At 44.4% G+C, this 27,704-nt stretch overlaps 1 protein-coding gene across 19 annotated transcripts in view; it reads left to right on the forward strand.

The window, feature by feature from the left end:
• KIAA1217 (KIAA1217 ortholog) overlaps nt 1–27,704 on the forward strand; it is a 547,501-nt gene that overhangs the window by 494,628 nt on the left and 25,169 nt on the right. For all 19 annotated transcript variants that reach the window (XR_012157585.2, XR_012157583.2, XR_012157584.2 and 16 more), the window contains 4 exons: nt 275–444; nt 12,547–12,722; nt 21,734–21,864; nt 22,098–22,245. Coding sequence is in view for 16 of the 19 variants with exons in the window: in XM_073334251.2 (XP_073190352.1) it covers nt 275–444; nt 12,547–12,722; nt 21,734–21,864; nt 22,098–22,245 (625 nt within the window). In the remaining 3 variants the exon portion in view is untranslated. The remainder of the gene's footprint in view (nt 1–274; nt 445–12,546; nt 12,723–21,733; nt 21,865–22,097; nt 22,246–27,704) is intronic.

Raw genomic sequence — 27,704 nt, forward strand, 5'->3', positions numbered from 1 at the left:
CATCCATACTGTAAAATGGAACCATGTGGTAACCAGATCCTCTGACATGGCTGAAGTGGCAACACAGTTAGGCCCTCAGATATCTCACTGCAAAGTTGTGTATTGGTTGTGGAAATCACAGCCACTGGACAGATAATGAGCACTGAAGTCTGCAATTAGCTATCTTCACCCATTTAAGATACAAGCTGAATCTGCTGTGCTCGCAGTGGGGAGGAAAATGCAGCTGGACCTTCACTTTTCGTAATCTAAAGAGTTTTGCTGGCATTACTTGCAGGAGCTGCTCACGTGTCTGGTGGAAAGAATTCATTAGCAACTATTGACTCAACTACCATCATCAATCACCCTGCACCCGTTGGCTCCCCAGCAATGCAAGTCAGCCTACATGATATGAGATGCAATGTGTCTGACCTTCGGCTGCAGCTGCGTCAGATGAAGCAGCTACAGGTATGGTCACATCCCTTCATTTGCATGAGCACATGTCCTGTTTTTGAAAGCCTTTTCCTGTGGATTAGAGTGTAAGACATTTTTGCCTTTCAGTGCCTTTTCTTTTTTTTTGCTGCTTGTGTAAATGTTGTTTTAAGTACTACAGCTATAGAGAAAAAGGAAAAGCAAAAGGCAAAAAGACACAGGTACAAACTGTTATAACGTATGCATCTTTCAGAAGAAAAGTATCTCACTTTATAGTATTGGTTAGAGCCAGAAAAATAACTTCCTGCCTATTATTATTAGTTATTAATTCAATATTTATAATATACTAGTGTCAAAAGTCTCCAGGTAGATCAGGACCCCATTGTGCCATACATAAACTTGTATGAAGACACAGTCTCTGCCCTGCTAAAGATCTTATCATCTAGCAGTTTTCACCCTCCTGAATGAACACTTCAGATGTGAGGAAGCCAAATAATAATTTTGGGTCTGTGAATGAGCTGTGTAATTTTTAGGGCCTTTGATTTTCAGAGACCAAAAGAAGTAGGCAACCTCCTCTAGGACAAAAAGAAAAAGAATAATGTAGTCAGAGCTGAAAAGACTCTTTCTGTTATAGTATATCTGTATTTTATCAATGCTTTCATGACCTACACAGTGTCAGCACTTCAGAGGCGATGGGAGATTCTCAAATGTTACTGATGACTGCAGATTACAGTTCAGAAGTCCTAGCAGGCTATATGACACATACACACACATTGTACAGTATGTAAATACATATTGCTCACCCCAAACGCTGTAGAAATATTTGTACAATTCTTCAGTCCTTTGCCTAACTGAAAATTGAAGGACAAATGCAGCATATATATATTAGATAAATACTTCATCACAGGAAATGTAAAATTTATTCTTGTAAATCAGTCTGGATAGAGGAACAACCAGTTAACATTCCGCCATGCAGGACACCCCGCCTTGAAAGTGACCTCAAGCCTTTTGCAATTCTGGTTTATTATTATGGAACAGAGTGATACTAGCACAGATTAGAATACATAGTATGCTTTGCCTTTTGCCCTCTTACCTAGACGGGAAGTGTAGTACTGGTTACTACTAGCTGAGGAGGGGACAGGAGAGTCCGATTAATAATAGTAAAGAAAGTGCGCCTGTTAATGAAGAGGTGGTCATATATCCTTTGCTCCGCTTGCTGGAGAGGAGAAGATGGGATCAGGCAGGTGATCTTGTGGATGCTGCTATATCCATGTGCTTACTCTTTCATTTAGGCTTGAATAAATCCCTGGAATACAAATGCATTTTAATATATTTCTTAGTAGTGTTGCCCACCTATATCCAGATATCAACCTATTTGGTATGCCCACCTGGACGTTGTGTTGCACTTCACAGTCTCTCTCCCAGGAAGTAAATTTGCATTATTCTAGCAACTATGTACCTTCCAGGGCAGCCTCTGAGAAAGGTTTCTAGGAGTCCGCAGCCACTTATGACAAGTTACCCCCTCTATTTATTTCAGTGATGGCGCACCTGCAGTTCTCTTGGTGGTCACTCCAGTAGCGACTGGGCATATTAACAATCCTGGGAGACCCTGTGTTTGAGATGCACTCTATGTTGTTCACACAGAGTATTTTAAAATTACTATAATGGGAGATTCTCTGTCCTAAGTTCACTCAATGCATCAGTTTTTTTCCTTCATGTTCTTTAAACAGAGCTAACAGGTTTAACCCAAAGAGGCACCCTCTGTTTACAAATCACAATTCTGCCTGAAAAGACATCAAAGGAAAAAAGTATTTTTCTCTTTTTCTCCAATTTGTTTAGTTCATACATTTGACAGCACTTTGTGTTTTATCAATTTCACTATTTCTGTTGTACAGTCAGTCAGTTTCTTCTGTTGCTTCTGAGTCTTTCACATAGCAACATAAAAATAAATACTTCTGAAGGATTAGAAAAAATAACATTTATTTGTATTACCAGAGCACCTAGGAGCCCCAGTCATGACCAGGATCCCATTGTGCGAGGCACTGTACAAACAGAGAACAAAAAGACAGTCCCTGCTCCCAAGAGCTTACCATCTCACAAGCACAAAAATTGGCATGTTGACTCAGGGACAGATGCAGTACTTGGTGTACCAATTTTTTAAAAATATTGGTACACCACTATCAACTCAGCATCTCGTCTTCAAGGTACCATTAATTAACATAATGGAATCCTAGAGATCGGAGATGAAAAAGACCCATTAGTTCACACAAGGCTTGTGTAATGGGGTCTACAAACCACATACTGAACATAGGCAGCGTGGTAGAATCATAGAATATCAGGGTTGGAAGGGACCTCAGGAGGTCATCTAGTCCAACCCCCTGCTCAAAGCAGGACCAATCCCCACTTAAATCATCCCAGCCAGGGCTTTGTTAAGCCTGACCTTAAAAACTTCTAAGGAAGGAGATTCTACCACCTCCCTAGGTAACGCATTCCAGTGTTTCACCACCCCCCTAGTGAAAAAGTTTTTCCTAATATCCAACCTAAACCTCCCCCACTGCAACTTGAGACCATTACTCCTTGTCCTGTCATCTTCTACCACTGAGAATAGTCTGGAACCATCCTCTTTGGAACCACCTCTCAGGTAGTTGAAAGCAGCTATCAAATCCCCCCTCATTCTTCTCTTCCGCAGACTAAACAATCCCAGTTCCCTCAGCCTCTCCTCATAAGTCATGTGTTCCAGACCCCTAATCATTTTTATTGCCCTTCGCTGGACTCTTTCCAGTTTCTCCACATCCTTCTTGTAGTGTGGGGCCCAAAACTGGACACAGTACTCCAGATGAGGCCTCACCAATGTCGACTAGAGGGGAACGATCACGTCCCTCGATCTGCTGGCTATGCCCCTACTTATACATCCCAAAATGTCATTGGCCTTCTTGGCAACAAGGGCACACTGTTGACTCATATCCAGCTTCTCGTCCGCTGTCACCCCGAGGTCCTTTTCCACAGAACTGCTGCCTAGCCATTCGGTCCCTAGTCTGTAGCGGTGCATTGGATTCTTCCATCCTAAGTGCAGGACCCTGCACTTATCCTTGTTGAACCTCATCAGATTTCTTTTGGCCCAATCCTCCAATTTGTCTAGGTCACTCTGTATCCTATCCCTACCTGCCACTGTATCTACCACTCCTCCTAGTTTAGTATCATCCACAAATTTGCTGAGAGTGCAATCCACACCATCCTCCAGATCATTTATGAAGATATTGAACAAAACTGGCCCCAGGACCAACCCTTGGGGCACTCCACTTGATACCGGCTGCCAACTAGACATGGAGCCATTGATCACTACCCATTGAGCCCGACAATCTAGCCAACTTTCTGCCCACCTTATAGTGCATTCATCCAGCCCATACTTCTTTAACTTGCTGACAAGAATACTGTGGGAAACCGTGTCGAAAGCTTTGCTAAAGTCAAGAAACAATACATCCACTGCTTTCCCTTCATCCACAGAACCAGTAATCTCATCATAGAAGGCGATTAGATTAGTCAGGCATGACCTTCCCTTGGTGAATCCATGCTGACTGTTCCTGATCACTTTCCTCTCGTGTAAGTGCTTCAGGACAGATTCCTTGAGGACCTGATCCATGATTTTTCTGGGGACTGAGGTGAGGCTGACTGGCCTATAGTTCCCAGGATCCTCCTTCTTCCCTTTTTTAAAGATTGGCACTACATTAGCCTTTTTCCAGTCATCCAGGACTTCCCCCGTTTGCCACGAGTTTTCAAAGATAATGGCCAATGGCTCTGCAATCACATCCGCCAATTCCTTTAGCACGCTCAGATGCAACGCATCCGGCCCCATGGACTTGTGCACGTCCAGCTTTTCTAAATAGTCCCTAACCACCTCTTTCTCCACAGAGGGCTGGCCACCTCCTCCCCGTGCTGTGTTGCAAGCGCAGCAGTCTGGAAGCTGACCTTGTTTGTGAAGACAGAGGCAAAGAAAGCATTGAGTACATTAGCTTTTTCCACATCCTCTGTCACTAGGTTGCCTCCCTCATTCAGTAAGGGGCCCACACTTTCCTTGGCTTTCTTCTTGCTGCCAACATACCTGAAGAAACCCTTCTTGTTACTCTTAACATCTCTTGTTAGCTGCAGCTCCAGGTGTGATTTGGCCCTCCTGATTTCATTCCTACATGCCCGAGCAATATTTTTATTCTCTTCCCTGGTCATCTGTCCAATCTTCCACTTCCTGTAAGCTTCTTTTTTATGTTTAAGATCCGCAAGGATTTCACCATTAAGCCAACCTGGTCTCCTGCCATATTTACTATTCTTTCGACACATCGGGATGGTTTGTCCCTGTAACCTCAATAGGGATTCCTTGAAATACAGCCAGCTCTCCTAGACTCCTTTCCCCCTCATGTTATTCCCCCAGGGGATCCTACCCATCAGTTCCCTGAGGGAGTCGAAGTCTGCTTTCCTGAAGTCCAGGGTCCGTATTCTGCTACTTACCTTTCTTCCCTGTGTCAGGATCCTGAACTCGACCAACTCATGGTCACTGCCTCCCAGATTCCCATCCACTTTTGCTTCCCCTACTAATTCTTCCCGGTTTGTGAGCAGCAGGTCAAGAAAAGCTCCTCCCCAGTTGGCTCCTCCAGCACTTGCACCAGGAAATTGTCCCCTACATTTTCCAAAAACTTCCTGGATTGTCTATGCACCGCTGTAGTGCTCTCCCAGCAGATATCAGGATGATTAAAGTCGCCCATGAGAACCAGGGCGTGCGATCTAGTAGCTTCTGTGAGTTGCTGGAAGAAAGCCTCATCCACCTCATCCCCCTGGTCCGGTGGTCTATAGCAGACTCCCACCACTACATCACTCTTGTTGCTCACACTTCTAAACTTAATCCAGAGACACTCAGGTTTTTCTGCTGTTTCGTACCGGAGCTCTGAGCAGTCATACTGCTCCCTTACATACAGTGCTACTCCCCCACCTTTTCTGCCCTGCCTGTCCTTCCTGAACAGTTTGTAACCATCCATGACAGTACTCCAGTCATGTGAGTTATCCCACCAAGTCTCTGTTATTCCAATCACGTCATAATTCCTTGACATCACTAGGACCTCCAGTTCACCCTGCTTGTTTCCAAGGCTTTGTGCATAGGCACTTGAGATAACCTGCTGATTGCCCCTCATTCTCAGTATGAGGTAGGAGCCCTCCCCTCACAGACGTTTCTAGTGAGGAAAGTATGTCCTATTTACAAGCAAGCAGCTTGATCACAACTCCATGCAGCTGCCAGAGCTGCCAATCATGGAGGCAGGCCTCCACAGCTGCGACTGATAGAGGAAACAAGGCCTGCTGTAAAGGGAGAGCACAGAGAAGGAAAAGGAGCAGAAAGTTGGTAACAGCTCTGCACCAGACCATCTTCAGGAAAACAGCCAGGAGACTGCAAGCCCAAAAAGTGAAGGCCAAGCAGACTTAATTGAAGGTGAGGGTCCAGGTACTGACCTGAGTGAGAGCAGACTAAGGAGGGTGAGTCAGGAGAAGCTGAGACCACCCAAGAGATGGCGACACCTTGTCTATGCTGGAAGAACTATCCAATGCTAACAGTGACTGTGAGTAACTGGTTCAGAACCTGGTTTAGCAGCAAGTATAGCCACAGGCAAACTGAGGTCAGGGCTATGTCAGCCCACTGATTAGGGATTAACTATCATTAACGAAATGGTGATTTTTGTATCAAAGGTTGACTAAAGTTAGATATTTTTCCTACTACTGCCGTATCTTCTTCCACTAAGGGACTGATTTTTCAGAACTGCTCAGCAACTTCAATTCCAATAGATGTCCAAGGGTCTGCAGCCACTCAGTGCCCCTGAAAATCAGGCTCTATTCTGCAAGTAGTTACCACTATTTTAACAATAGTTCAGTGTTAGAGGAACAGCAGGATTTCTATTGTCAATGCGAGGAAATGAACTATAACCACAGCCTGGATCCTATTGTAATTGTTGCCTCAATGACTCGAACAACAAACAACCATATAATTATATAAAGTAGTTCATTCTGCTCTCCTAGAATAGTGGCACTGATGATAATCAGAACATTTATAGAACAGGTCTGAAAAGTACTTTAGACTATGGCAGGCCAGCTTGTTCATTACAATATAAAGCATTGTTGGCTCATTTGTATGTTGTGATCTCTTCCTCCCACCCCCATGCCTGCCTTCAGAGAATTTCTTTCATGTATCCTGTTTAAAAAGAAAAACATTACTAAGCTACAGGGAGTGTGTGTCTGTGTGTGTGTATTTTCCTTCAGTAAATTTGTTACATGCAGGGAAATGAGTCCTTCAAAAAAGTTCAATGACACTAGTGTTGTTATAGTGGTATATGGTACTCACTAGAATAGTATCACAAGTATAAAATTGAATTACAAATTCAAATATGCTTTCAGCTGTGTTATAAAAGTGGCAAAACTGTGTGAAATCTGTGCTTGGCAGCAAACTACAGCAGTTAGATAATTAAATCATATGAAAGTCCCAAGCTGTAGCCAAATCCTATTTGTGGATGTGCCTTTCATTTTTGGAGCTGATGTGCTGAAATATACTTCAACATAGATGTAGCCTGGGGGGGATCCAGGGGCTGTTTCAGTAGAAGGCTGCAGTTATCCCATGTGGGTTCTCCTCCTGCTAATGCCTAGAGCATTGGCAGCCTGGGGTACAAAGAAAGCCTGGGCTAGCAGCAGAAACTCTCCAGCAAGAGCCAAGAGCGGCAGCAGTGCAGGGACTGAGGCCTGGCTGGTCCTCTTGGTCCAGATGCTGGCAGGGAGGACCTATCCCACCTGGACAAAAGGCCTCAGCAGCCTCTCGAACTGTGAGGGATGGAGGAGGAAGAGCAGCATAAGCAGGGGAAGGGCCCATACTTGGGAACAGCCACAGCAACCACCATGTTCCTGGGGATGTCAAACTGTACACCTGTAATTTGATGCGTGGCCTTTATTTTTTTATTATTATTATTTTTACAAACTGGTGGTTTGTTCCAACCCCCATTTTCTATCACAGACCTTCTGCCACCAGACCTGTTCTCTTCACGCTCCATGCTCCTCTCCATCCTTCCCTCCCACTTCCCCTTCTCCTCAGAGTCTGTTGTCGTCTTCCTTCTCTCGGGATCCTTTGAATCTAACTCATCCCCTCCAGCCATTCCCCTCACCCCACCTCTGCCCTCCACGCTAGTTAAAAACGATACAAAACCTGTGTCATATAATCCAAAGAGCTATATTAAAAGAACATGAAGTTTGTGAAATCAAGAGTTAGGAAGTGCCAGAATCCAGGTCCCCCATGCAACCTTAATGTTCTTTTAACATGTGGGTTTTTTTAATGTAATTTCCAAAGTTGTTGGGGTTTTTTTAAAAGCAAACTTGAAATACAGGAATTCTTTCATGTGGACCCATATTGACCCCCAGCCTGGGGCATCAGGAGGATTCAGAACCACACCATAGACCTCTACCGCTTGAGCTAATGGAGTACCTGTTAGAGCCAACCACTAGAGCGGGATGAGACATATACTTTGCCAGTGGGTTTCACAGCTGTTTGCTGACAGCAGAGGAATGTGGAGACTTGGGACATATGTGTTCAGTTCCAGGTTTTGGAGGGGAGAGTGCTGTAGTGGCTATAAGCTATTCTGCTCCCGTGCCCATAGCCTGTCTCTGTCCCACTCCGCTCCTAGCCATAGAGCCCTGCGCGGATTCAAAATTTGTGCCTGCGGATATAAATCAGTATCCATGGAGTTTCAGCGCTCTACCAGGAGCTGCAGCTGCGAAAGCAGCAGCCTGTCGGGCCACCGTTCCCAGGAGCCAGCGCCCTGCACTGGCAGCTCCTCTGGCATTGCTGTACTGCCCCCAGCCCCACCCACTGGGGCGGGCACCAGCCCCACCGGCAGTGCAGTGGGAGGGGTTGGGGCAGTACAGCCACGCCAGAGGAGCTGCCAGCACAGGGTGCTGGCTCCTGGGAGCAGCTCCGCGGATACTGATTAATATCTGCAAATATCTGCATCCATGGATATAAATTTTATATCCACGCAGGGCTCTGCCTATCCAACCCCCATTCCTTGGCTTGTGTCCTTTTCTTCTTTGCACCTATCAACTCCTTCCCCTTCTGCATGTATGTATTCACTCCATCTCCTGGTTCCTACCCTCCCACCCCGGTGCCTATCTATCCCCCTACACTCCAGCTTCTGCTCCTCATTCCTTCTGCTCAGTTCCTTCCTCCCTCCCCGTTTGCTCCAACACCCTGTCCTCTGGCTCCTGCAACCTCCGCGCCTCCCCCCATCCCCATTTATTCCTTTCTTACTCCTCTGCATTCAGCTCAGATGTTTCTTCCTTCTCCTCTTCGCTGCCTGGGCACCAGCCATGGGAACACTGAGAGCACAGAGGAGAGGCTCTCAGTTTCTGTGTGCAGTGCCCTTGCTGTCCCTAGCAGCCAGGATGAGCAATTGCAGAGAAAGTCTTGGGGCAAGTCTACATTACAAAATTAATTTGAGCTAAGTTACTTTGACTTACAGCCACTGTAGTAATTGAATCGGTTTTATAGGTCCACACGACACCCCTTGTGTTGGCGGTGCACATCCTCACTAGGAGCACTTGCACTGATTTAACGGTCAGTGTGGAGCATCGTGGGACGGTTTCTGAAAGGCAGCCACAGTCGGTGGAAGAAACACAGTGTCTACAACGACACTGCATTGACCTAACTTACATCGAACTAAGCACTATGCCTCTTGTGGAGGTGGAGTTAAGTCGATGTAGCGGGCGAGTTACATCGGTGGGAACTACATTTCAGTGTAGACGCTTACAGAGTTAGGTCACCATAAGCTACCTTACTTTGTAATGTAGACCATGCCTCGATCAGCCTCTGCAGCTCTGGGAAGGAGCATGCTCAGAGCAGACTCTAACAAGTTTCTACTGTGCGTGACCTGAGATTTTTCAGTGGTTTATCACTTGGTCAAATTTTAGATAGTTAAAGACACATCGGTGGCACCAGGGTGTCCCCTCTGGCCAAATTTAAAGACCCTGGCCCAAAACATAAAGGTGCTAGAGCATCTCAACAAAACAGCTGTAAGAATTTTTGTTTAAGAAGGTCAAAATAATTTATTTTCTCTAATCTTGTTCTCAAAAATGGCTGCACTATTTTAGCTGGAACTTTCCATTAAATAAATAAATTAATAGATTCAGCCTGAGGCAGACATCCAGCATGGGAAACTATAGCCCCAGTGGCAAAAGACTATCAGAGTTATAAGCAACTGAAAACAGGATCTTATAATGGGAAGTGTTGGGCAGCCTTAACAAACCGTGTCACTACCTGTGTCACCTGTAATGGTAATAAAAAATATGAAACCTAACATAACATGCACCTTCCGTTTCCCTCATTGTTTTGCTTTTATCATTGAGGCAATGTGATCTAGTGGAGAGAACACTGGACTTTGACTCCAGAGACATGGATTCTATTCCTGACTTTGCCACTGGCCTGCTGGGTGACCTTGGGCATGTCAGATCACCTCTGTGCTTCAGTTTCTCCATCTGTAAGATGATAGTTATCTCTTTTGTTAAGTTCTTTGAGACCTATGGTAAAAAGTGCTATAAAAGAGGTATTATATATAGGCTATATATAGTTATGTATTTATTTATGTTCCCCTTCCTTGACCTCTGCGCCGACCTCAGGGTTCAGCTATGTATGTGTATATGAGCTATGAATACAGAGACAAGCGCCCAAGTCCGATGCCTTGCACCACAGCATATTTGTGTGTCTCAAATCGCCATGCTGGCCTACACCAATGTAAATCAAAACACTGATCCTACACTGAGCGATTACATATACAAAATGCCTTTTAAATGATTTGGTATGGAATTTAGCAGCTGCAAACTTTTAGAATTCCATACAATTTAAAAAAAAAAAAAAAAAGGAACACTTCCCTGCTTTTCTGTTTAACCTTGCAGCTGTTGCATTCGGCTCTGTTTTTCCTCCAATAGTTCTGAAATAGTGCTTAGTGCCTATCACAGCCTAAACACACTGGACACCCAGAGCCTTATCACGAAAGAGCTGACTTTCCTCTCAGTGTGCATCCCACTCATGTTAATGGGGAAGTAGGAGTGCACAGCAGAGGACAGATTAGATCATACAAATCTGGAAAGCCAGAAGCGATGTATTGATTTGTCTATTTAGTTTCTTCACGGACTGGAAAGATGAACAGTGACATAATAGGCCTTTTCTATCTCTGATTTCTATTTTCCTCTTACAATCTTCCTAAATCAGCCTCTGAGGTGGTTTTGTTGTCTTGAAAATCCACTTGCATCTTTACCAACTTTGCAAGACTGGGTGACTATTCCCAGGCCTTTCAGGCAGCAGCATTTCTTTTCAAGTCATATTGTTAACGCTCTTATGAAAACTTCTATGTTTTTTGTTCAGTAAGGTGGAAATCCAGATAAGGTTTGGGAAAACAGTGGCAAGTGCGTAAGTCGCTCGGCTCCTAAGACACTTAGGCACTTTTGAAAACATTACCCTGTATCTAGAACATTACTACGATCACAGAATCATTCTCATGCCCACACAGATCCTAAATGTGCTAACTGGACAGAGCCTCACTTACTGCTTTGTATGTTATGACCTCAGTAAAACTGAAAGTAGGAGACCCTAGCCATGGAAAGTTGGTAATATCAGGCCTTCCAGGGGGCAGTTACAGCAGGAATTCTATTTGTAATAGTGTTGAGAAATGTTTACTGCCGAGACAGAAGATAATGCCCCAGTGTTGAACCTAAAAATAGATACTTCGTCTCCTCTCTCCAGCACTCCATGCCCAATGAAGAGTGGTTGAAATTTCATAAACATACTTGTGAAAGAGCATATAAAAAGTGTTCACCTCACTGGGAATATAGGAGGAACTTGCTCAGTGCCTATATACGAGTCACCCACGGCCTTGTAATTTGCAACATCTTCTAACAGAAGATTTTTACTTGTAGTGTGGAAAATTACATCTTAAAGAGCAGCTCTACTCTAAAAGATGCTCTCTCTTTAAAGGAATAAGTGATAGGTTTGCAAGTACAGTAAAAAGATGGGTTTTTTAACTGCCAGCCCTGCAAGCTCATCCTGCGCAGTACAGCCAAGGTGGGTTCTTTCCTTTTCCACGAATGAAGATTCTCCAGGCCAAAGTAGGTATTTAATAATATCTGTGCACCCTGATTACCTTCTGATTATGATCTCAGTGACACCTGTGGATTCCCAGTGCCTTCAAACCATTTTGTACAAGTGTAACTGATTGGCCCTGTAGATAAAATTCAGTGCACAATTGATGCACGAGTAGAAGTATGCTCCAGTTCACTCTCTCCTAACTGCTTTGGCTCTGCAAGGTTAATGGGAATAAAAGGTATTACAACTTACATTGCCCACTAAAGTGAGAAGGTCTGTGGCTGAGTATGCATAGATAGCAGATCTCTGGAGAAAGGAGGTCTCCTTTTTAAAAAGTCACTTTTTGGAGAAAAAACACATTTTAAAAGTCTTTGTTGTTGATGTATATTGCAAATTAGTTGTACGTCTTTCATTCCATCACATTGGGTGGTTTATCCACTGCTTGTAACACTGAAAAGTGACCCTCAAAGAATGGCAATATGTTTCAGCTTTCGTGATATTTTCAAATGATGGTCCAGCAAGTTCAGTGAAGGACTACTAAGAGGCATATACAGAAGGGAATCATGCCCTTTAGTGTGACAGCTCCTGGAGGAGCGGCTGCACTCTTATTACACGGCACAAGGCAGGAAGCTCAGCATTGATATTTTACACAACACCTTCTAATGTCACATTGAATTGTGGAGAAAGGTTTCAGTCCCTGCAGAAGTATGTGGTGAAATTGGTGGCAGACATAGTACATTATAATGAAGTCTACACATTCTGTCAGCTTGCTGCTGTACGTCAGCCACACGCTTTAGAAGTTAATGGAATTTGTGCTCTTTCCCCCTTCTCCTTGAAATAACGTTTATGGATAAAGTGAAGGGGTGGGGGGAGTATGTTCATTCAGCTGTAGGGCTGTTTATCCAAACCTATTTCTGAGTGCTGCAATGTGTTCAGTTGCCAGGGATGTTAGTCAGGCAGGAAAATTGAAGTTGATTTCTTTTGTGCAACAGCTGCAGAACCAGGAGATGCTGAGGGCAATGATGAAGAAAGCTGAGCTGGAAATCAATGGCAAAGTGATTGAAACAATGAAGAGGCTGGAGGATCCTGTGCAGCGACAGCGCATCCTGGTGGAGCAAGAAAGGCAGAAATACCTTCACGAAGAGGAAAAGATTGTGAAGAAGTTATGGTGGGTGGGAAAACCTCTCCTAGTGCTTTGAGCTGGTGTGTTGTTCATGCTTGGCTTTTCCCTTGATAGAATATTGACTTCACTGTGGGACTGCTCATGTGGGTAAGTGCTACTTAGCCTGCACACTGTTTTCTCCTTTACATAATTCCATGCCCTCTCATAGGCTGAAAGAGAGCAGGGAGCGTCCGATTATGGTTGTCGAATTATATCTAAGTACTGCTGGGCAAAGAACAGAGTTTTTGGTTTGCTGGCACTACTGAACAAGCCGGGGGGGGGGGGGGGGGGGGGGAGGAGAGTAGGGGGCAGGGGGCGGTTCATTTGGGACAAACCAAAACCCTATTTATTTATTTATTTATTTTTGAAATTTTCAAAAAATCAGAAGTCAGAAAAAAAATGTTTGGGGTTGAATTAAATATTTCATTTAGATTTCAAGCATTTTAAACCATTTGGTTGTTTTTTTCAATAAAATTTCAAGGAAATTTTGAAACTATTCATTTTGAACCAAAAATCAGAATATTTCATTTTTAAAATGTCAAAGCAAACCATTTCAATTTTTGTTGCCTTTTTTTAACTGAAATAATTTGGTAATATCAACATAAATTTCACAAAAAACGTTGGTGTCACCAAATCTTCATTTAAAAAAAAAAAAAATTAAACCGGCGTACATTGTGTAAATCAGTGGTCTCTAATTGGGTGATGGTTCTTAGTTAAGTGATGATGGTTAGATTCTGTCTTCAGAACTCCCCATCCATATACCCACAACAAACATGACCCCTCAATTTCAGATACTGTCTATGGCCTCCATATACCCAGATATCAAATAAGGTGTAATTGTAAAAGAAAAGAATAGGAGGGACTAAATTTTCTTTGAGAGAAAGAGGTGCAGTGGGAGATAATATTCTTAGCATTAAGTACTGTATAGAGACAGTGTTCCATAGTGCATGCTAGGTATCTCATGGAATGGGCACTGATGATGTGGGAGACTCGAAAAGGAAAAATAAAGGTTAATTAAAATAAATTATGTTAGTTACGTTAGTTCAGGGAAATCCTATGGCCTGTGTTATACAGGAGGTCAGACTAGATGATCTTAATGACCCCTTCTAGCCTTGGAATCTATAAGTGTTCCTCTAGCCATTTTGTGCTGGGATCTTCCATGCACACCCCTATATTTGTAAGAGTATTTGCAAGATGCCATAAGTGAAGACTGTGTAGAAAAGGCTTCTTTCTCAATTCTTTGGCTTACTGAGATTGACGATGGCCAGTGATTTAGTGCAGCCCTGATTTTGAAAATGTGATGTAATTAGGTCTCGCTCAAACTAAAATCAGTAAATGGTCTAAAGAAAAGGAGTACTTGTGGCACCTTAGAGACTAACCAATTTATTAGAGCATAAGCTTTCGTGAGCTACAGCTCACTTCATCAGATGCATATCGTGGAAACTGCAGCAGACTTTATATATACACAGAGAATATGAACCAATACCTCCTCCCACCCCACTGTCCTGCTGGTAATAGCTTATCTAAAGTGATCATCAGGTGGGCCATTTCCAGCACAAATCCAGGTTTTCTCACCCTCCACCCCCCCACACAAATTCACTCTCCTGCTGGTGATAGCCCATCCAAAGTGACAACTCTTTACACAATGTGCATGACAATCAAGTTGGGCTATTTCCTGCACAAATCCAGGTTTTCTCACATCCCCCCCACCCCCATACACACACAAACTCACTCTCCTGCTGGTAATAGCCTAATAACATCAGCCACACTATCAGAGGCTCGTTCACCTGCACATCCACCAATGTGATATATGCCATCATGTGCCAGCAATGCCCCTCTGCCATGTACATTGGTCAAACTGGACAGTCTCTACGTAAAAGAATAAATGGACACAAATCAGATGTCAAGAATTATAACATTCATAAACCAGTCGGAGAACACTTCAATCTCTCTGGTCACGCAATCACAGACATGAAGGTCGCTATCTTAAAACAAAAAAACTTCAAATCCAGACTCCAGCGAGAAACTGCTGAATTGGAATTCATTTGCAAATTGGATACTATTAATTTAGGCTTAAATAGAGACTTGGAGTGGCTAAGTCATTATGCAAGGTAGCCTGTTTCCTCTTGTTTTTTCCTACCCCCCCCCTCGGATGTTCTGGTTTAACTTGGATTTAAACTTGAAGAGTGGTCAGTTTGGATGAGCTATTACCAGCAGGAGAGTGAGTTTGTGTGTGTATGGGGGTGGGGGGGATGTGAGAAAACCTGGATTTGTGCAGGAAATAGCCCAACTTGATTGTCATGCACATTGTGTAAAGAGTTGTCACTTTGGATGGGCTATCACCAGCAGGAGAGTGAATTTGTGTGGGGGGGTGGAGGGTGAGAAAACCTGGATTTGTGCTGGAAATGGCCCACCTGATGATCACTTTAGATAAGCTATTACCAGCAGGACAGTGGGGTGGGAGGAGGTATTGGTTCATATTCTCTGTGTATATATAAAGTCTGCTGCAGTTTCCACGGTATGCATCTGATGAAGTGAGCTGTAGCTCACGAAAGCTCATGCTCTAATAAATTGGTTAGTCTCTAAGGTGTCACAAGTCCTCCTTTTCTTTTTGCGAATACAGACTAACACGGCTGTTACTCTGAAACCTGTCATTATAAATGGTCTAAATAATTCTAACACCAAGATATTGTAAACTACTATTTAATTAATTAGTTTTTATTGCTAATCCAAATTTATATCTGACCACATCTGAAAAATTGCTCCTTTATGTACAGAGAAACTTTATAATCAGCTTCTCACTGCAAACATTAATCATGGTACTCTACCATACTAGCAGTTCTGATATTTATAAACAAAGAGGGAAAGCAATCTTCTATGTTAATATATGTGTTGTTAAATGACTCAGATTTACTACAAAAGTATCACACCTGTGATTATAAAGAATAATATTAATCTAGGAATTTGTGTTTTCTCTGCAAGATGGTGAATTTACAGTGTTATATACTGATGGATATTGCTATAAACTAACTCAGAATCCTAATTGAGCTACAGACAGTGCTGTCCCCCACCACTGTCCTGTTCATCAGTTTATTCGCACACTTTGTATTAGCTAAGACTGTGTACACTCTAGGGCTGGAGTTCTCTTTGCGTCAGGGGCAGCAGGTTTGTATAATTTTTGTTGGTGCCCAGAATGGATTCAAGCCCCCCTACCCCCCCACCACACACCTGCCTAAGGCTCTGGGAGGGAGTTTGGGTGCTGGGTGTGGGCTCTGGGCTGGGACGGGGTCGGGGTGCAGGACGAGGTGGGGGGTGCAGGATCTGGGAGGGAGTTTGGGTGCAGGATGGGGTTTGGGGTGCGGGCTCTGGGCTGGAGAAGGGGGTTGGGGTGTGGGAAAGGGTGAGGGGCGTGGTGCTTACCTCAGGTGGCTCACGAAAGCGACCTGCACACCCCTCTGGCAGCAGCTTCTAGGCGGGAGGTCTCCACGCACTGCTGCCTGCAGGCACCGCCCCTGCAGCTCCCATTGGCTGCAGTTCCCGGCCAATGGGAGCTGTGGAGTCGGCACTTGGGATGGGGGCAGTGCGGGGAGACACCCCCCACCCCTGGGGCCATAGGGTCGTTCTGGCTGCTTCTGGGAGTGGCAGGGAGCAAGGCTGGGCAGGAAGCCACCTTAGCCCTGCTGCAGTGCTGGTGGTGGCGGCAGCATCCAGGGGTCCCTGGGCCCTTTTAAATTGTGCGGGGGTGGCAGAAGGGGCTGGAAGACGCTCCGGGGGAGGCGCATGGGGGAGGCAAACATTGGCAGAGCTGGGCCCTAGGCCCTGAATATTCCTCGAGCACGGGCACCACGGGCCCATATAACTCGCCGCCTGTGCTTCCAGTGTATCTACACGGCAATTAGACACCCATGGCTGCCCATGCCAACTTACTCAGGCTCCCCAGGGCTCAGGCTAAGGGGTTGTTTAATTGCAGTGTAAACATTCAGGCTCGGGACCCTCCCACGTCACAGGGTTCTAGAGCCTGGGCTCCAGACTGAGCCTGAATATCTACACCGCTGTTAAGTAGCCCCTTAGACTGAGCCCCGTGAGCCCAAGACAGCTGGCACAGGCTGGCCGCAGTTTCTAAATTGCAGTGTAGAGATACCTTTTGGTGTTCTTTGTTCATAACAGATGCACATCCGACGAGGTGGGTATTCATCCATGAAAGCTTACGCTTCAATACGTCTGTTAGTCTATAAGGTGCCACAGGACTCTTTGCCGCTTTTACAGATCCAGACTAACACGGCTACCCCTCTGATACTCAGAGAATAGAGATATCCAGTGAAGTCCAAGGAGCACTCTTAGACAGTCTGCCTTGAAGGCATGCAGAAAGCGCACTCCATGTAAATCAAGTCATTTTGCATGCCTAATGATTGTACTTTCAGGCAGAAGTTTTTAGTAAATTCTATTGGATCTAAGCCAAAGATGTGATACAATACCTTTTTTGGATGTCAGTTACCAAATACCAGCCTCAAAGTTTGCTACATACCAAAGGCAAATTGGGATAATATGATATGTCAGTCACACTTTAAGTGAAAGTTACATTTATAAGTAGGTTATGAAAAGCTAATATAAGATTAATAGAGGTGATAAGCATACTACAGACATGAGTCGTATGTTTTATAGATGGTTAGAGGCACATGAATAGAAGGTGTTGTAGTTGGTTATAAACCATACTTATAAGCAACCTATTTATAAATTGTGATAGCCACAATGCACAGATGTATCCAGTAAAAATGTATTAGTTACCAATGCTTTACATGGTAAAACTACAATGCATGGTATGCGGTACATATTGTACAAAGTTCTCTCTCAGAGTTAGAACACGAAGTATAGATGAAAACTGACAGCACTTCTAATAACAGTAAAATAGAATACTCATTCCCCTTCTGGAACATTTCAAACAGACATAAAAATAAAACGCTCAGATTATTTTTTTAAAGTAAGATTTCAGAATCAGAATTAAATACTAGTTTTTATGATTTTACAATAATTTTAAAGAACGCTAACAATTCTGCATTTCTAGGAGCATCCTGCATCTGTAATTGGAGAAGGTGTCATCAGCATTGCTGAATAGCCTCTTGGAATCTCTACCTTCAGTAAGCAGGTTTTCTAGGGAAAAAAAATCATATTTGCATAATCAGGACATCTGGTTTCCATCAGCCTGCAAGGTGGCAATCCTTAGCATTACGAGTGCTGACGAAATGTCCTCTTCTCCACATTCTCATTAACTGTAGATTGAGAATCAGTATTTTCTCCCAGCGTTCCACACACTTGCCAAATTTGGTCATAGGTGCTGGAACTAGGGGTGCTGCTGCATCCCCCTGGCTTGAAGTGATTTCCATCATATACAGGGTTTGTGTGGCTTGTTTGGTTCAATGAATATCAGCACCCCCACTATAAAAATTGTTCCCGCATCCCCACATTTGGTATGAATATATTATTTCAACCCAGATATAACAATATATTTAAAATATATTCTAAATTTCCCTGTTATGTTCAAATGTTTATTATAGTGTGTAATTGTCTCCTAATGCAGTTAGAAAAAACTTTTATATGTTACTGTCTGGGAACCCACGTTTTCTTATCAAAGTCTGGAAAGAACTCTCTCTTTATGAACAAAAGTGGGACAGACACCATCCCCTGCTATTTAGATGTCTGTCTCCTATCCCTACCTATGTGACAGTGTCCCTTACATGCCAAAAGATGATTATCCTGCTCCATGCCTCCTACTGTCTCCCCATTCAGGCCAGGAGCCAATTCAAAGTTCTGGTCCTAATTTTGAGGTCTCCAGCAGCATAGCGCCCAGATTCCAGAGAAGCTGCTTTTCTGTTCCTGACTCACAGAGACAGCTGGGTGTATCAGGGCCATTGAAGCCATTGTTCTCCAAGATGAAGTTCACAGGTGCTTGTTGTGGTCCTTGGTTGTGGAGCAATGGTCCAATTGTCCTTGGTTGTGGAACAACCTCCTCCCAGAGGGTATGGTCTCACAGCAACATTTTCTGGGCTTGACGATGGAAAGCTGAGGGTTTTTTGCAAAATCCTTCCTGTGTTGGCTCTGTTCTTCAGATGATATCCTGATGTTTGTGTCATCTTTATTGTGAAGGCAAATGTAGGAGAAGTAGATATGTGCAGAGGTGAAAGTAAGCCGGTGTGCAGTTATCGGGACCAGCTTTTCCAGATGGCAATTTAAAGCCCTGGGGTAGCGGCGACAGGGCTCTGGCAGGGATTTAAAGGGCCGGGGCGGTAGTGGCAGCTGGAGCCCCGGGGCCTTTTAAATTCCTGATGGAGCCCGGCTGCTGCTATCCCAGGGCTCAGGCAGCAGGGCTCAGGCGTGGATTTAAAGGGCTTGGGGCTCTGGCAGACGCTACCAGAGTGGAGCCCCAGGCCCTTTAAAGCTCTGCCAGAGCCCCAGGATAGCGGTGGCAGCTGGAAGCCCCCAGGACTCCTCAGTGATTTAAAGGGCCCGGGGCTCCATGGTGGTAGCAGCAGCTGAAGCCCTGGGCCCTTTAAATCACCCCCGGGGCTCCCAGCCACCTCTGCAGCTGGTATCTCGGGGGTGATTTAAAGGGCCTGGGGCTCCCAGCCACCACTACTGCAGCTGGAACCCCGGGCTCTTTAAATCAAGATTTAAAGGGCCTGGGGATGTAAGGCCCTACCTCTTCCGGTGGAGGCCACGCCTCTTCCAGTTCAGGCCACACCCCCTGCTCAGGACTCCAGCGTACAAGTAAGTCCTTTAACTTACTTTCACCCCGGGATATGTGTGATAGTGATTTTAAATGTGACTGCCTCGTTCCCTGTAAAAGCAGAAGAATATCGTTCAGTTGGTGCCACCTAGTGTCCCCTTTTGTGATTTCTCCTCTCTGTGTTAATAAGCAAGATGTTTTCTCTCATCTGCATTTGTATTGGGAGACCTTCCAGGCTGGTGGTCCTAAAGTGAGATCACTCAGCTTAGGTGTGCCTTATTCACATCTGCTCCATTCTGGTGTGTAGGCAGATTGCAATAACACAAATCCTTCTCGCCAGATCTTTGTAAACAGCGTTTTTGTACATTTCAGACGATGCCTGCTCACAAGGAGCAAGTAAACCCTTTTTAGGGATAATGAGTTCTAGTTAGCTCTCCGCATCTAAAATGTGACTAAAGCACAGTGCTGCCCCTAATGTAGAATCCAAAGAGCATGCAACTGGTGGGAGAAACAAGAGGGGTGAGGTAATATCTTGTATTGGCTGACTTCAGTTGGTGAAAGAGACAAGCTTTCGAGCTACACAGGGCTCTCTTCTTCAGGTCGCTACAGCAGCAATGCAAACAACTGGTGGGAGGCATTCATCAGTGTTAGCTATATAACAACGGTTGGGTGCTGACCGGATGGAAGTTAAGAGGAGCACTGCTAAGTTCACACACTCGCCATATTCACTCGTGATAGTCTGCCCCAAGGATTAGTCCTTAGTGTAGAGACATTGTGGAGCAAAGACATGCATTGAAAGGGCAGAGTGCAGGACACAGGTATTGGAGTCCCAAAAAGCTGCTATTCGTTGTTTGCCTTTCCATAATTAATTAGTTGTGTTGCTTATGCCTTTTTCAATCTGTTGGCAATTTCCTTACCCTTTTCTTGACAACTGAACAGTGTAATATGACTCTCTTATATCTATCTAGGTTTTTATATCATGCCCATCACTGTGATATCTGAGTGCCTGGCTGTCGCATACAATCACTGATTGTTGTTGTTATTACCTAGCTCTTAAATAGCACTTGTCATCCATAGATCTCAAAGTGATTTACAAAATAGGTAAGTATCATTAGCCTCATTTTACAAATGGAGAAACTGAGGCGTGAATAGATGAATGCTGAATTCAACACATCTGTGTCCACTCCTGTTTCTGAATTGTCCAAGAGCAGCTTATGATTTTCTCAGATACATTTGGTATTTGCAGTTTTCTGACAAATAGTTTGTACAAATAGCCTTGGTCTGTGGCTTGTTAGTGAGCTGTTTGTTGCATGTATTTGATAGTCAAGCTCTGGTGTCAGTTTTAAGTGGACATGTAAGTCACATGCTGTTGTTTCTGCTCGCTGAATGGATGCATGAAACTCTTAGGCCTGGGCTACACTAGGGGGGGTTCGAACTAAGATATACAACTTCAGCTATGCTATTCACGTAGCTGAAGTCGAAGTAACTTAGTTCGACTTACCTGGCCGTCCTCCCGGCAGCGAGTTGACCACAGCAGCTCCCCCATCGACTCCGCTTACACCTCCTGCCGAGGTGGAGTACAGGCGTAGATTCAGGGATCGATTTATCGTGTCTAGATGAGACACGATAAATCGATCCCTGATAGATCGATCACTACCTGCCAATCCGGCGGGTAGCGAAGACGTACCCTTAGACTCAGGAGTCAGGTGTGATTACTTACATTTATCAGTTCATTGTATTCAGGATATTCTCTAGTATTAACATAACATTTGCAGTTTCTGAGAATATTCCTGCTAGTAAACCCATTAGCTAAAATATTCACTGAAAGTGGTCACAAAGTGGGTATGAATGAAGGCAGGTTTTTATTAGAACAAACATTCATGATGTGTTGTGTGTTTGTTCTGAGGAAGTCACACAGTGCTACGGCTTATGTTTGTCATTTTTGCCCCCTGGTGTCAGGGCAGTTTATTCACATGGTGGCCTGTTCCTTGCAAAACCTCCCGTAACATGTGCTGCCTCGGTGTATTTTATTATCTTCAGCATATTCCAGAACCCCAGTGTGCTGAGAGGAAGACGCCCTGCTGGGAAGCTGGAGTTCTAGCTCTCTCACACAACCTTCTTTTAAGCACTCATTGTTATTTTCAGTATCAAGCTAGTAAAGGGTCAGTAGCAGTTTTTAAGGTGCTGTGATATTTTTGGTCCAGATTTGTCCGTTCGATTCCAACTATTTTCATAAAACAAAACTCTAATATGGAAGTTCAGTTCAAGTTCTGTTTCTGCTTGTTTTTTTAAACAGTGAGCTAGAAGCTTTTGTTGAAGATCTGAAGAAGGACTCTACTGCCACCAACAAGATAGTGACATTGAAAGATGTTGAAGATGGGGCTTTTCTTCTGCGGCAAGTAGGAGAAGCTGTCGCCACCCTCAAAGGTGTAGTTTCCCTTTTATTTTTGGTTTGGTTGTTCAAACACTTGGGAGTGATGTAGGTTTGCATCTTGATCTGAGACTTGATCTTTGCCTTCTTCAAAAAACCAATTAAAGGTCTTGGGGATTTAAGTGTGTGATCTCTGTGTGCATCTCTCACGCGTATATCCAACTCTTTTTTTTTTAAAAAAATAGCATTTGTCGCTTTCTCTTGAACTTGGTGGTTCTTGTTTTCGCAGGCGAGTTTCCAACATTGCAGAATAAAATGCGGGCAATCCTCCGCATTGAAGTGGAAGCCGTGAGGTTTCTGAAGGAGGAGCCCCATAAACTAGACAGCTTGCTGAAACGAGTCCGCAGCATGACCGATATCCTTACCACGTTGAGGAGGTGAATTGTTTTTCAGAACTCTGAACAGTTCCATTAAGGAGTGCTGCAATGCCTTTTCCATTCAGAGCCAAAAGGTTTTCAGAGCCATGACTTGTTTATAGGGTTGTATGTGTAGCCCCTCCCCTGAGGCATAGCTTTTGTCTCCCTTGTGCTTGATATCACCAATACCTGGAACAGCTTTTCCCCACTCTTTGCATGCATTCAGTCCTGGGTTCTTTTCTGGCCCCTGGTGGCTCCTCAGTGTGCCAATACACAGGGTGCTGTCCCTTGAGAAGGAAGAGAAAGCAGTGTAAAAGCCCTGTACGTAGGGGATAATAAGATAAATAAAAACATACCCCATCAAAGAAATAACAGACCAAAAATAACAGCATAACAAAGGGGGGGCCTTACTGGGAACAGGAAAATAGGGAAGGAAAGAGTTATGGTTAACTAATACATTTATGAATAAGCCAGTTCTCCATTTCCTAACACTCAGCAACCTCTGCCACCCTCCTAGGCACCTCATTGATGCAGATGGTAGGGCTGACGTTGAATGTCCTGAGACTGAGTGTTGCCATGCTGTGGCATTTGTCAGCTTAGACTGAAGTCCCCTGGGTGGGCAGAGTCCTCTCCTGACTCCAGTTGGACTTGCTGTACCCTGGTCTGGAATCCTCCTGGGGTCTTGGCTGGCTCTCGTAGCCAGTGCCAGGTTGTGTATCTCTCACTCTGCTGGATGCTGGTCACTTCAGTGCTGGAACTGCCTGCTCCATGCAGTTAAAGTCTTATAGCAGTGCAAAATCTCCCTTAGTGAGGAGTGAGAGTTTAGCATAAAGTCCCTGAGCTGTGCTGACTCTCTCAGCTTCCAAACTAAAACTGAGACTAAACTCGGTTCATTGGTGCAGAGTCAGGCCACCCCCTCACTGGGGGCTATATAGCTCTGGCTTGTTGTTGATCCAGTGAACTTCTTGTCCAGACCGCACCAACAAGGCTTTCTAATTCCTTCTGTCCCAACCCCTAACTTCAAGCACGCTGGGAAATGAGGTTAGAGGATCTTGCTAGCCATTATTGTTGTAGGTTTCAGAGTAACAGCCGTGTTAGTCTGTATTTGCAAAAAGAAAAGGAGTACTTGTGGCACCTTAGAGACTAACCAATTTATTTGAGCATAAGCTTTCGTGAGCTACAGCTCACTTCATCGGATGCATACTGTGGAAACTGCAGAAGACATTATATACACAGAAACCATGAAACAATACCTCCTACCACCCCACTCTCCTGCTGGTAATAGCTTATCTAAAGTGATCACTCGCCTTACAATGTGTATGATGATCAAGTTGGGCCATTTCCAGCACAAATCCAGGTTTTCTCACCCTCCCCCCTCCCCCCCACAAACTCACTCTCCTGCTGGTAATAGCCCATCCAAAGTGACCACTCTCTTTACAATGTGAATGATAATCAAGGTGGGCCATTTCCAGCACAAATCCAGGTTTTCTCACCCCCCCCCCCGACACACACACACAAACTCACTCTCCTGCTAGTAATAGTTCATCCAAATTGACCACTCTCCTTACAATGTGTATGCTAATCAAGGTGGGCCATTTCCAGCATAAATCCAAGTTTAACCAGAACGTCGGGGGGGGGGGGTAGGAAAAAACAAGGGGAAATAGGCTACCTTGCATAATGACTTAGCCACTCCCAGTCTCTATTTAAACCTAAATTAATAGTATCCAATTTGCAAATGAATTCCAATTCAGCAGTTTCTCGCTGGAGTCTGGATTTGAAGTTTTTTTGTTGTAAGATAGCGACCTTCATGTCTGTAATTGCGTGATCAGAGAGATTGAAGTGTTCTCCGACTGGTTTATGAATGTTATAATTCTTGATATCTGATTTGTGTCCATTTATTCTTTTACGTAGAGACTGTCCAGGTTGACCAATGTACATGGCAGAGGGGCATTGCTGGCACATGATGGCATATATCACATTGGTGGATGTGCAGGTGAACGAGCCTCTGATAGTGTGGCTGATGTTATTAGGCCCTGTGATGGTGTCCCCTGAATAGATATGTGGGCACAGTTGGCAACGGGCTTTGTTGCAAGGCTAGGTTCCTGGGTTAGTGGTTCTGTTGTGTGGTATGTGGTTGTTGGTGAGTATTTGCTTCAGGTTGGGGGGCTGTCTGTAAGCAAGGACTGGCCTGTCTCCCAAGATTTGTGAGAGTGTTGGGTCATCCTTCAGGATAGGTTGTAGATCCTTAATAATGCATTGGAGGGGTTTTAGTTGGGGGCTGAAGGTGACAGCTAGTGGCGTTCTGTTATTTTCTTTGTTAGGCCTGTCCTGTAGTAGGTGACTTCTGGGAACTCTTCTGGCTCTATCAATCTGTTTCTTCACTTCCGCAGGTGGGTATTGTAGTTGTAAGAATGCTTGATAGAGATCTTGTAGGTGTTTGTCTCTGTCTGAGGGGTTGGAGCAAATGCGGTTGTATCGCAGAGCTTGGCTGTAGACGATGGATCGTGTGGTGTGGTCATGGTTAAAGCTGGAGGCATGTTGGTAGGAATAGCGGTCAGTAGGTTTCTGGTATAGGGTGGTGTTTATGTGACCATTGTTTATTAGCACTGTAGTGTCCAGGAAGTGGATCTCTGGACCAGGCTGAGGTTGATGGTGGGATGGAAATTGTTGAAATCATGGTGGAATTCCTCAAGGGCTTCTTTTCCATGGGTCCAGATGATGAAGATGTCATCAATATAGCGCAAGTAGAGTAGGGGCGTTAGGGGACGAGAGCTGAGGAAGCGTTGTTCTAAATCAGCCGTAAAAATGTTGGCATACTGTGGGGTCATGCGGGTACCCATAGCAGTGCTGCTGATCTGAAGGTATACGTTGTCCCCAAATGTAAAATAGTTATGGGTAAGGACAAAGTCACAAAGTTCAGCCACCAGGTTAGCTGTGACATTATCAGGGATAGTGTTCTTGACGGCTTGTAGTCCATCTTTGTGTGTAATGTTGGTGTAGAGGGCTTCTACATCCATAGTGGCCAGGATGGTGTCATCAGGAAGATCACCGATGGATTGTAGTTTCCTCAGGAAGTCAGTGGTGTCTCGAAGGTAGCTGGGAGTGCTGGTAGCGTAGGGCCTGAGGAGGGAGTCTACATAGCCAGACAATCCTGCTGTCAGGGTGCCAGTGCCTGAGATGATGGGGCATCCAGGATTTCCAGGTTTATGGATCTTGGGTAGTAGATAGAATATCCCAGGTCGGGGCTCCAGGGGTGTGTCTGTGCGGATTTGATCTTGTGCTTTTTCAGGAAGTTTCTTGAGCAAATGCTGTAGTTGCTTTTGGTAGCTCTCAGTGGGATCAGAGGGTAATGGCTTGTAGAAAGTGGTGTTGGAGAGCTGCCAAGCAGCCTCTTGTTCATATTCCGACCTATTCATGATGACAACAGCACCTCCTTTGTCAGCCTTTTTGATTATGATGTCAGAGTTGTTTCTGAGGCTGTGGATGGCATTGTGTTCTGCAAGGCTGAGGTTATGGGGCAAGTGATGCTGCTTTTCCACAATTTCAGCCCATGCACATCGGCGGAAGCACTCTATGTAGAAGTCCAGTCTGCTGTTTCGACCTTCAGGAGGAGTCCACCTAGAATCCTTCTTTTTGTAATGTTGGTAGGGAGGCCTCTGTGGATTAGTATGTTGTTCAGAGGTATTTTGGAAATACTCCTTGAGTCAGAGACGTCGAAAATAGGATTCTAGGTCACCACAGAACTGTATCATGTTCGTGGGGGTGGAGGGGCAGAAGGAGAGGCCCTGAGATAGGACAGCTGCTTCTGCTGCATTGAGAGTATAGTTGGATAGGTTAACAATATTGCTGGGTGGGTTGAGGGAACCATTGCTGTGGCCCCTTGTAGCATGTAGTAGTTTAGAAAGTTTAGTTGTAGTCCTTCTGTAAGGGCTCCTAGAGGTTCAGTCTGGAGTGCCAGGAGCTGGGGGTTACATGTGGGTTCCTCTTAGAACTTCCTAACTGCATACTGAAAATCATGATTCCAATTGTTCCATGTAGAGTCTCTGTCTAAAGCAGCTACAATAGTCTATTAGACCCTAACTGGGGATGGGTTGAATCCAAACCCCTTGACCAAGACACCCCTCAATGTTGGGGACATTTGGCTCAGGAGCCATACAATGTGTGTTTGTGCCCATCTCTAACCCAATCTGCTGTAGAAAAATTTTCAACAGTCAGTGTTAGATCAGGCACACTTTGAGTGCATAGCATGAATCTCCCAAAACATAACACTAAGAAATAACATTTCTTGGAATGCCAGGAAATGCCATAACTCCTTGAACACCAAAGCATCACTAACATGAAGAGATATTCCTGTATTGGCAGAGGGATGCACTAGCTCATCTAACTTGTCTTTTCTATTCTAATTTCTCTGATTCTATTAATTTATTCCGCCATGCTTACATCAGAAAATACCTATTGCGATGGGTTCAGTCACAGAGACCCCCTTGGGACTGTCACCTGATGTGCTAAAACTACGTCTGAACCCATTTTCTTTGTCAGCTTGGGACTCCAGAACCCTGTCTTGCTGAGCCAGACATGCTAGTTTGCTGCAATAAAGACCCAGGGTCTGAACCACACCCCCAAAGCTGCAGACTTTAACCAAAAATTATTCAGCAAGTCACCTATCTCCAACATGCAGACGCCTAGTTCCCAATAGGATCCAAACCCCAGATAAATCTGTTTTACTCTGTATAAAGCTTATACAGGGTAAATTCATAAATTGTCTGCCCTCTGTAATACTGATAGAGAGATATGCACAGCTGTTTGTTCCCCCAGGTGTTAATTAATAAACAAAAGTGATTTTATTAAGTATAAAAAGGAGGATTTAAGTGGTTTCAAGTAATAACAGACAGAACAAAGTAAGTTACCAAGCAAACTAAAACAAAACACGCCAGTCTAAGCCTTATACATTTAAGAAACTGAATACAGGTAAATCTCACCCTCAGAGACGTTCCAGTAAGCTTCTTTCACAGACTAGACTCCTTCTTAGTCTGGGCCCAATCCTTTCTCCTGGTACAGTTCTTTTAGTTCCAGCTCAGGTGGTATCTAGGGGATTTCTCATGACTGACAGCCCCATTTTTTCTGTTCCACCCCTTTTATAGCTTTGGCACAATGCGGGAATCTTTTGTCTCTCTGGGTCCCCACCCCTCCTTCTAAATGGAAAAGCACCAGGTTTAAGATGGATTCCAGTACCAGGTGACATGGTCACATGTCTTGTGAGACCCCAAGCCTCCATTCTTCCCGGCCTGACTTACACGAACACAGGAAGGCTTATAAGTAAACAGAGCCACTTACAACAAATTGTCCTGGTTAATGGGAGCCATCAAGATTCCAAGCCATTATTAATGACCCACACTTTGCATAGTTACAATAGGACTTTAGAGTAATACTTCATATTTCTAGCTTTAGACACAAGAATGATACATACATACAAATAGGAT

Source organism: Lepidochelys kempii, chromosome 2 (genome assembly GCF_965140285.1).
Source record: "Lepidochelys kempii isolate rLepKem1 chromosome 2, rLepKem1.hap1, whole genome shotgun sequence".
NCBI lineage: Eukaryota > Metazoa > Chordata > Testudines > Cheloniidae > Lepidochelys > Lepidochelys kempii.